Raw genomic sequence first — 10,268 nt, 5'->3', positions numbered from 1 at the left:
TATTAGTGAAAACCAAATGTAGTTCAATATTAATGAAACTACTTGATAAAACAGCAACAACACATAATGATAGGCGTTACATATTTTTAAGAAATAATAATTTAGCTATAAAGCCTACAACTTGACACGGTAGAGCTCTGATAGTCATACAGCTTACTATTATCACATTGCTTGTCTCTTTCTTTTCAAAAGGTTTCAGTCTTAAATTACTCGATATTTGTAAGGAGAATTCACTAATTGAAGAAAAGAGCTTGTTTACAGCTAGAGTATGTTGAATGTGAAAAGAAACGATGTTGAAAGACAAAGCAATAATTATATTTAGGAAAGGCGGAAGATTATTAGAATATTGAGATAAGATTCGACTGCGTTTATTAGATCCAAGATAGATAAGAAATAAATATGGAGCGTTTGACAATATTGTTACGGAAGGAAAGGAGAAAGAGAAGGCAAAGGCGAAAACTGATAGAGGTGAAAGGCGCCCAAGTAGGATGAGCGCTAGTCGTCGAGTTGAATCTTGTACTCGAGGAGCATATGGTTCTCAGGGGCGAGGCCGACGCAAGCCTTGAGTAGGTTCTCAATGCAGGCGCGCTGCTTGAACAGGGCGTTGACGACGGGGGTGCCGCGCGGCACGAGCGGCGCCTTGAGAAGATAGGAGAGGATCGAGAGCACACTGTGGAAGCCAGTGTAGTGGTCTTGCGGGCGGTCGGCGCGCTTGAAGCCGATGCGCTCGCAGAGCTCGGCCAGCAGCACCAAGTCCAGGATTATCGGGCTGGCCAGCAGCGAGTCCTCGCAAGTGTTGTGTACCACTATGGTGTTGTGGCCGCTCAGCAAGATCTCCGAAGTGTACTCGTCCAGGGCACGCTTGCTGTCACCTAGAGTGCGACTCGTTAACGGAGAAATTGCTCGCGACCGTCGGGCAGCCCTCGGCGAAGCGCACTCACCAACGTAAGGCACGTACTTGATGACCACGCAGTGGTCCGGTTTCTCCGTCTCTCCGTAGAGCAGCCGGTTGGAACGCACTATGTCATCGACCACGTTGCTCTTGGACACCTGCGAAGGGCGCGGTCGTTAATGGGGGGGGGGGGGGGGGGGATAACAATTCGTTAACAGCGGAGAGGCGCATTCGCCGGCGCTGCTTACCTCCTTCGCTCGGAACTGTTGCGGTGCCGACAGGTTGTAGCCATCGTTGTTGCCCAAGTGGTTGTAGCTGACGATGGACACGGGCTTGATGCCCGCGGACACCAGGAAGTCTACGAGCACGGACTTGATCTTGGTTTGGCCGGATTTGAAGTCGTCGCCGCCGATGAAGGTGTTCTGCCGCTTGGCGAGCTCGACGGCTCCGGGTACGAAGGTGTTTTGCGGCGAGCCGTTAATGTAGGTGCACTGCGACGACGAGCACCACGATGATTACTTGGCTGACCGGGTCGCCCAAGGATACACTCGGCCGCCTATACTCACTCCTTCCAGCGCAGCAGCCACGGCGAACAGCGTGCTCGGGCTCACTTCCGCGTGGCCTTGGTCGATGGCCGCCAGCAGATTATCAGCGCTGTCGTTAACGCCGGCGATTACCTCGGCAAATCGCTCGGTGTTGGCCGTCCACAGAACAATCACCTTGTCAAGCTTCTTCGAGCGCTTAAAGCTGTCGATGTCTTGCCTGATGGCCCGTAATTGGTCCTTCTTCGTACCCGACAGCACGTTGTCCGCTCGGGCTTCCTGCAAGCAATCAACCGACCACTCGTTTATTCGTTCGCCGGCTGGCGGTCGCAGCTCTCACGTGCCTGATTGGCAGCGATGAAGTCGGGGAAGTAGGCGCTCTTCCGGGGCCTCATGTCGCGCATGTGCGGGCTCAGCTGCCTCTGCAGCTCGATGTCGAGCACCTTGGCCCTGGCCATCGCATCGGCGAGGCACATGCTCGAGATGTCCCAGCCGTCGAGCTCGATGTCGTCGGGCTCGACCATCGGCACGATATGCGACATCGGCACGTAGACGTCCTCGGCGCCATCGCTGCCCAGGCGCACGGTCGAGGCTTGGGTCAGCGAGCCGTACCTGCGGACAAGCGCGCGAGCCCGCACCGGTTAGCCACTGCACTCGCTGGCTGGCTGTGCGCCTGGCCTACCAGTTGGCGTGCTTCGTGCCGTCCTTCGTCTGCCACGAGAGCTTGAGCTTGTTGGCTAGCAGGGCCGCGGTGATGGTGCTTCCATTGTTTCCGCCCCATCCGACCAGCATCACTCCCAGCTTCGGCAGCCTCGCGTCCGTCCTTATGAGCAGCTTGGTCGTTTCGGGACTCACCTGCGCACACCGAGGCCTCGTTAAGAGCAGCTCCCTTCGCGACCGAGCGCCGGTCCGGGCGCCCGGCACACTTACCCAGTAGTGCGGAGCTGCCGCTTGCCGAGCGGTCACCCTTGAAGTTTGGTACTCGTACTCCGCGACGATGCTGTCCGCCGTGTACTTGACTTTCGACGAGGTCACTTGGACCTTCGGTGGCGTGGCCATTGCGGCTAGATCGTGCGCGTCGTCAAGCTGAGGCAGGCTTGTACCGAGTGCTCGGGCGCGATTGACGAGCGCGCCAGAGCACGTGCGCTTTTAAGCGGGATCGGGCCGTGGATCCCCTTCCACGATGCGTGCATCGCCACGTGATTCGATTGTGGCCACACCACGGGCTAATGAACGCCAATTTTCTCATGTATCAAAAATTCTAGAACTTTGCCGACCATCGCCAATCGACAAAACAACCACTGTTCATTCATACGCTCCGCGATAGTTGCTCTCTTTGTAGACATTTTTTCAACAGCGATGCGCTTTTCTTTATCCACAATGAACGCTCTCTTTTTTTTCTGCCCCGACGCTCTCTTAGCTTCTTTCTTATCACGTTTATTTCATCTGCTTTTTTCTTCCTTTACAGACCGCTACGTATCGTGCTATTTCATCGCACATTCCCTTTCATCGTCTAGATTGATCGTTTGGAAATGCTATACTCTGCGATCGATCGAACGTTCATTCAATTCTACAATGTTCCACGTACGGATAATCCAGACTGCTAATGCTACTGCAATACCTACAATTGCACCGATTGTTTCAGTACTCTCTCCAACATTTTCTTACTGCATTTTTCTAAGCTCTATTTTCAAATCAATTGATTATTTAATATTTCTATTTTCTCTTGTCACTCAATGAAATGAATCGTACAATGATTCTTACGTATCTATTACATCACAAAGCGGCTAATTCTTTCTTCAGTCGAACAATTTTAAATCAAGTGTCTTAGTATAACAAATTAATGCGGATTCAGTGGCTCGGATCTGAAAAAATCTTGGTTATTCTGTGCATACGTAAACAATTTGTATCGCAATTATGAACTATAACTTTTAATACAATACTTAATAAAAACTATTGACAGTTGCCTCCTAGTAATTACTACTTATCTTATCATGTAAAATCATTGCGCGGCGATGGCGTGACAATCATTATGCTTACCAGACTGCACCTATTTTTCTAAAACAATATTTCATCGATACGTGGATTCAGGCGTAAGTACATTTATTTTCAAATTAGGCAATGGCGTCACTTTACAGTATTATTCATATACATCAAGATCCAATTTTCGGAGTGACATTTCAAGATTATAAAAAACATCTATTGGTATAGCCGCTGACAAACAAAATGACTGAAGAATAGCGGTATCCCCATATTACATTTTGTTACACGTTTCCTTTCTTCTTTATCGTAAAGCCATTTTTGGCTTTTCGTCAAAATAATAGTACATTATATCTTAACACCCTTGCTTCTCTCGGGCGTAAATGCCACACGAGACAAGAATCTACTTTCCCGCACTTGTATCGTAATGTACTATAACGAAACTTCCAATTAAAATTGAAAGTAATAATACATATATCTTCCATTATTTGACAATTAATCGTATCCGAAGCTAAATTTTAGTTTTAGCGCTTGAGCTGAAAATGTTTTATAAAAGTTGGAGCAGAACTAGAAAAATAGTACATTACGATAAAAGTGCGGGAAAGTAGATTCTTGTCTCGCGTGGCATTTATGTTCGAGCAAAGCGAGGGTGGAAAGGTACACGAGACGAGAAACTCTTTCCCGAACATGTGCCGTACCGTATTTTTTGATACGATGTGTGGAAAGTGCGCTTTTCAACGCACGTTTTCTGCCGAGCGTGCGGGAAAGACGCACTTTGTGCATGGAGTGTCGAAAAAGTACATATATCCAAGTATTTTTCAGGGAAAGCACTACAAACATCAATGTATTTTCCGATTATCAAATAATGAATGAAACCGTGGTAGAAGCATTACGAAACTAATTTCATGAAAAATTTAGCTTACCAACTCAAAATGTAAATTAACATTATGTTTTGTTTGCTAGGTTCGGGTTGGACTTACATATTTTTTTAAACACCTAGTGCGGAAAGTACAATTTTACAGTAGGCTTGTCGAAAAAGATACGCTCAAATTTACGTTTACTATACACGTCATTTTAAAATAACAAGTGCGGGAAAGTAGATTTTCGTCTCATATGGCTTTTACGCTCGAACGAAGGGAGAAAAAATACGCGGGAATCTTTTTTTTACAGCATTTTACGAGCTGTAGGCAAAAAAATAGTATATTAATTACGGGAGTGAAAATGGCAAGCCCCTAACACGTATTTAAGACGTATTTAATACGTATTTAACACATTAAAGATTTCGCCTCGGGTGTCAATTTACATGTGCTGTGGACTTCCTAATACTTTCACTCCCTTGGTTAATAATGTACTATTTCGATACGATATGTGAAAAGCTTATTTTTGACTGCATGAGCGTAAAGTACGTACTTTTTGTACGGAGTGTCGAAAAATATCGTATCTAACATATTCGGCAAAGAGATTCTAGTCTCGCGTGCATTTCCATCTTCACTCCGCTCGGTCGTAAGCCTCACATGAGACAAGAATTTACTTTCCCGCTCTAATTATATAGCTAATGTATTATAATTTTATCACAAATATTTCTAGAAAAATATATGAATGTATTGGAAATTTCTTTTCAATTACTATTACTTATTTAGGAGTTACAAGTATTTCACGTGATCATACATTTTTCTAATCAGAGGTTCGAGGAGATTCCTTATGCAATAACAAGAATCAATAAGTTTGAAAATTGTTTTTAAAGATTTTTTTTATAGAATTTGAATCTCCGAATCAGATTGGTTGTATAGTTTAAATTGAGAATCAACCATTTGCAAAACTTAGTACAACTGGGCATAGATAGTAAACATTTGCACGCATTTTGGTAAAAATAATTCCTTAGTTTCAAATGAGCCAAAATGTGAAAATTTGAGCTTCGATCTCCAAGCTTCGATCAGGCTTAAGCCTAAGCCGAGCTTTTGCAAAGTCTATTCAGAAGGGTATATGTTATCATGTTGATTCCATTATATCACTCAATATTCTCCAGTTAGTGTTTTGTCGGTATACAAATACTATACTGATGCATCTATTAAGGAGCACTTTATACTGGAAACAATAATGGAGAACTATACAACCTAGCCACAGAATCATTGTCAAGAGTAAACAAAACTATTACTTTAAGAAGTCACAAATATGTAGCTTTTAAAATATGTCAAAAATTTAGCAGTATTATGAAAAATCTAAGATGAACAATTAAGAAAAAGGTAGAGAAACTTAATAAAAAAAATAGATGTAGGATAATACGACTACGCTATTAAAAATGAGCGTATTACACGAAGACGGATGGCAGAAATAAATTGTAATTATACAACAATTTCTGTGCTTTAATATTTTTCCTTTTTTATTTTTACTTAGTTTTTATTTGTAACTATCATTTGCGTATATGTGTACCTTTGTAAGTTTTACAAGTTTTACTATGTAGTAAAAATTTGGTGAATTTAAATAAATAAATATGATACATGCGTTGGTACCGGCCAATCAGAAATATTTAAAAGTGCCATTAAATTAATTGGATAGACTTTAAAACAAATTCGTTTTTGAAAGTAATATATTCGTTCCTAATCAATTTAATTTATAGCTATTAATCATCATTTATATAAGCTGTCGACGGCTGATATCAATTAGAAAGAATGTCTACCAATGACGCGAAAATTTTTCTTTTCGCAACAATTAATAACATCAAAAAGAAATATTAAATTCATGCGCTGATACTAATAAATAAAAAACAGACAATGTTTGAATCCAATAAAAAATATATTTTAGAATAAATAAGTTTTTATATCTCGTGTAAAAAAGTAACATCTTATTGCATATTTCATATATCTGTATTCATAAATTATATATTACCTAATAAACTGCATTATAGCACATGGTCACATAAATAAATTTTCCATATATGCCAGACTAAAAAACTTATCAAAAATTTATTTAGTCAGTTTAAGACTCTCAAAAATTTTGTTACATCTCATCTGTAGACATACATCTGTTATGAATGTTACTACATGTGCATCTTTATCTTTTTGTTTACTACAGGTCTCATAAACAACTACAAAAGTTACTCGAGGATCTAAATTATGCATGGCGTATATCCTAAAATTCTAAAATAGACATATTTTATATAAAATAGATGAGAAATATGTTTATCTAAATTAATCTCTTACATTAGAATCTCGGCTAAAAATAATTTTATCCATAACTATAAGATCTGCATAGCGTTCTTTTATATTCTTCTTCATTATATCCCAGTGAGTAAATGGTTTTTGACTAAAATTCTGCAAACATCAAAAGATTTAAAAATTATTGGCCCTTTCTTTAGATTTTGTCACAATAATAGTTTTTAGATATTATTAACCTGAGGGATGCTAAGAATAATTGAAAAATCATCAGGGTTATCACAATCTCTTTTTGGATGCTGATATCCTGGTCCATAATCTTGCATGCCTCTAGAGTCAAAAATAAGAACTGCTGCTAATAAGTCATGCTTTCTTTGGAACGTTTGGAATCTTGTAGAAATATTTAATTATGTAATTACTGTATTGCAATAATTTAAAAAAAACTATTAAACTTACTTATGATAATAGTCAATTGCTTGTTTACTCATAATACTTCTCATTTCTCCAGAACTGGCTTGTTGGCTCAACGTCACATGAAAATATAAAGAAAATTTAGCTAGTATAGCACTTTTCAATTTGATTAACCATTGATAAAGTGCTGGTTGTTGATTAGCTTTTAAAAATGTAGCTCCAAATCCAAGTTTCCAAGTCTAGAAATTTTTAATGTTACAAAAAACAATAAAAATAATTCAAAATATAGTATAGCAATAAATTTTAGTAAATTTTATCAACTGTATTTACTTCTCTATTTTGTAAAGTTCTCTCCCATGCTGACATGCGGGTTTGTACACCATACAGAGCCATTAAAGATGGCAAAAATTTCCAATTTTGAATTTCAATATATGCTCTTATTAAATGCGATAAAATTTCACACTCCAACCTGAAAAGTCAATCTCACAAATATAAACAAACAACATTATATTCATTCTTAGATAAAATTATTTTCTTACATTATAGCTGTTTTTATAGTATTTAGAGAAATATGTGAACAAGAATGTAAATGACATTCAATTAACCCTTCTATAGAAAGTAATAACTCTTGATGTCGCATTACCTTGTTGTTAATACTCATATTATACATTTTTTCATAACTAGAATAAGATTTATTGAGTGAAATTTATGAAAAATATTTTAAATAGGTAAAAGTGAAAACCTAAAACTTACAAATCAATTAATTGAGTTCTTGCATTAATAAATTGACATAATTGACTAGATATTTCTGCAACAGTAGCCCCAATAGAATTTGTACCACGAGTCATTTCTTCAACTCTTTTCAAATCAGCTTTCAATGATTCATACATTGTTTTTAAAGAATTCTGTAAAAATAGAGTAATTACTAAAATTATTTCTAATGAATAAAAAATGAACAACTTATTTATGATAATTAATAATAACAATATTATTATATTACATCTTTTCTAAGAAATCCTTTATTTTTAGTATGTAAAAACCCTAAATCAGCATAAGATCTTTCTGCAACAGCTATTTGAGGAAGATGCATTAATAACATTCCCCAGGGACCCATTTGCGTTGACTTGCATGATTCTCGCTCTTTTTCCTAAATTACATTTAAAATGATAGAATAAAAGTTATTGAATATCGTAAACCTATTATGGAATAATAAATGTTTCATACAACTAATTCTTTGGCTTTATCAAAACATAGTTGAGTAATCTGAGTAAAAAATATATTTAAAAATTCTTCTTCATGATCCATTGTAGTAAAATAATAAAACCATATCTACAAAAAAATACTTTAATGAACTAACAGCAGTCATTATTATCAACGAATATAGACGCTTCTTATTAGTATTATTTCAGACTTCTTATAGAACACTAGATTCACTAGAAAGTAGGGGTGTTCGATTCCAGTCGATTCCTAAAAAAGTAGTCGATTCTTTTTGTGAAGAATCGATTATTTCGTCGATTCTTTTCCGACTTGTTGGATAGGGAATATATACAATTAAGCACACAAACTCTAGTTTTGAATAGAACACAAAAATACAATTTATTGTTAAGTACAAATTAAATTAATGAGGCACTCTAAATGAAAAAGCAAAGTCTTGGCTTCTTGTCGTTGCGATAGCTGGAACAGGAATGGGCGCGAAGAGTAAGACTGCCTGTCTTAAGGCACGGCAGATGGCGTTGAGCGCGTGCGCACGCACACAAGCAAAATCAACACTCCCTCCCTTGTGAGCGTACGCACGACTCGAAGACATGGATTACTCACTCTTGGTCTTTACTGGTACCTGTTTCTGTAAATCAATTCAAAGACAAAATTGCATACACAATTTACATATTAAGTATATCATCTCTAAGTGTTCTAAAGGATTCAAAAGAAAGAGGCTTTGTAAAGATATCAGCTAAATTTTCCTTTGAGGATACCCATATCAATTTTACTTTTCCTTCAGAAACACATTGTTTAATATAGTCCCTATGCACCTTAGACAGTTTGTTTTTAACTCCAGTTCTTTCTCTATTCTCTAAATTAATAACGATATCATCAATTTGTTCATCAAAGTTCTTTAGTTTATGGTTCCCTTCCTTTTGTGTGCAGCTAATAGAGGATTTGTTATCACATCTAATTATTATAGGATACATCGTTTTTCCTAACATATCTTTAAGTGCCTTATCTAAAGAAATCATTTCCTGACAGGCTTCGCTCATCGCATAGTACTCTGCGTGACAGGTCGAAAGGTTTACTACACTTTGTTTGTGGCTCCTCCATATAACTGAATCTCCAAATAAGCGAGCAACCATTCCACTTGTTGAGGATGAGTCTATATTGTCTCTAAAGCTCGCGTCAGAAAATATTTCCAAATTTTCGCCATTGCCTCTATAGGTTAAACCCAGATTTGAAGTTACTCTAAGATATCTTAATATTCTTTTAACGTCTATCCAATCTTCAAGGGAAGGATTGGATTGCTTTCTGGCTAATAGATTCACAGCAAATGAAATATCGGGTCTCGTGACATTTGCAAGATACATTAAACAGCCAATTGCTTCTCTATAAGGATATTCCTGTTTTCTAAAGTTTTCTGGTTTCTCTAAGTTTTTATTATTTCTAGTTTTAACTTGTCTAGTAATCATGGGAGTATTTTGCGGTTTACTCTCTTTCATTTCGAATCTCTCTAAAATCTTTTCTGTGTATTTACTTTGATTTAGTGATATTTCTTTAATTTTTCTGTCTCTAGTTATTTGAATGCTTAAATATTCTTTGGGTTCTCCCAATTCCTTCATTTTGAATACTGAGCTTAAGTGAATTTTAATTGCATTCATTTTGACTAAATCATTACCTGCTAGTAATATATCGTCTACATATAAAATCAATAATACCATGTTGCCATTTTTTTCTGTACGTAAACAGACAGGGTTCATTTATATCTCTTTGTAAGCCTAATTTTTCTACCTCTACTGAAAACCTTTGATTCCATTTCTTGGGGCTTATTTTTAAACCGTATATTGCTCTATGCAGTTTACAGACTTTGTTTACTTTCGATTGTTCATCTATTTTCACTCCATCAGGGATTTCCATATATATTTCTTCATCTAATTCACCGTTTAGAAAAGCGGTTTTCACATCTAATTGGTAAACTTCGAGGTCGAATTTGTTAATAATAGCAAACGCGGCTCGAATTATAGCTAATCTCGATACAGGTGCATAGGTTTCTCTAAGTTCATATTCATTAGTGTCTTTAAATCC

General features: G+C 37.9%; 2 protein-coding genes across 4 annotated transcripts; both read right to left on the bottom strand.

The window, feature by feature from the left end:
* Positions 1-341: 341 nt before the first annotated feature.
* On the bottom strand, positions 342-2,567 carry LOC131675182 (inositol-3-phosphate synthase 1-A). The gene is made up of 7 exons (XM_058954070.1): positions 2,365-2,567; positions 2,117-2,289; positions 1,775-2,046; positions 1,459-1,709; positions 1,141-1,383; positions 942-1,050; positions 342-872 (listed from the first exon to the last, which is right to left on the bottom strand). The coding sequence occupies exons 1-7, from the start codon at positions 2,491-2,493 to the stop codon at positions 496-498; spliced, it is 1,554 nt and encodes a 517-aa protein (XP_058810053.1). The 5' UTR covers positions 2,494-2,567; the 3' UTR covers positions 342-495.
* A 3,331-nt stretch (positions 2,568-5,898) lies between these two features.
* On the bottom strand, positions 5,899-8,636 carry LOC131675147 (KICSTOR subunit 2-like). Of its 3 annotated transcripts, XM_058954010.1 has the most exons (10): positions 8,389-8,636; positions 8,202-8,306; positions 7,978-8,124; positions 7,731-7,882; positions 7,517-7,657; positions 7,308-7,446; positions 7,023-7,216; positions 6,806-6,956; positions 6,615-6,725; positions 5,903-6,551 (listed from the first exon to the last, which is right to left on the bottom strand). In XM_058954010.1, the coding sequence occupies exons 2-10, from the start codon at positions 8,280-8,282 to the stop codon at positions 6,378-6,380; spliced, it is 1,290 nt and encodes a 429-aa protein (XP_058809993.1). In that variant the 5' UTR covers positions 8,283-8,306; positions 8,389-8,636; the 3' UTR covers positions 5,903-6,377. The 3 variants fall into 3 exon arrangements, with proteins under 3 accessions (XP_058809994.1, XP_058809993.1, XP_058809992.1); XM_058954011.1 differs by having other exon boundaries at positions 5,899-6,551; positions 6,806-6,896; positions 8,202-8,636; XM_058954009.1 differs by having other exon boundaries at positions 5,904-6,551; positions 8,202-8,636.
* Positions 8,637-10,268: the final 1,632 nt, after the last annotated feature.

This window comes from Phymastichus coffea, unplaced genomic scaffold, assembly GCF_024137745.1.
Source record: "Phymastichus coffea isolate CEN01 unplaced genomic scaffold, Cenicafe_Pcof_1.1 PCOF00016, whole genome shotgun sequence".
NCBI classification, from domain to species: domain Eukaryota; kingdom Metazoa; phylum Arthropoda; class Insecta; order Hymenoptera; family Eulophidae; genus Phymastichus; species Phymastichus coffea.
The sequence above is the reverse complement of the archived record's forward strand: the minus strand, read 5'-3'. Positions and strand labels throughout refer to the sequence as shown.

What these genes read in the sequence shown, in the direction of transcription:
- LOC131675182 (XM_058954070.1), bottom strand. Translation starts at nt 2,493, where the DNA reads ATGGCCACGCCACCGAAGGTCCAAGTGACCTCGTCGAAAGTCAAGTAC. An exon ending in CGGCAGCTCCGCACTACTGG is followed by an intron (nt 2,290 to 2,364) that starts GTAAGTGTGCCG and finishes CGGTGTGCGCAG; the next exon opens with GTGAGTCCCGAAACGACCAA. An exon ending in CAAGTACGTGCCTTACGTTG is followed by an intron (nt 873 to 941) that starts GTGAGTGCGCTT and finishes GTCGCACTCTAG; the next exon opens with GTGACAGCAAGCGTGCCCTG.
- LOC131675147 (XM_058954010.1), bottom strand. Translation starts at nt 8,282, where the DNA reads ATGGATCATGAAGAAGAATTTTTAAATATATTTTTTACTCAGATTACT. An exon ending in AAGGATTTCTTAGAAAAGAT is followed by an intron (nt 7,883 to 7,977) that starts GTAATATAATAA and finishes CTATTTTTACAG; the next exon opens with AATTCTTTAAAAACAATGTA. An exon ending in TTTTTAGCCGAGATTCTAAT is followed by an intron (nt 6,552 to 6,614) that starts GTAAGAGATTAA and finishes TGTCTATTTTAG; the next exon opens with AATTTTAGGATATACGCCAT.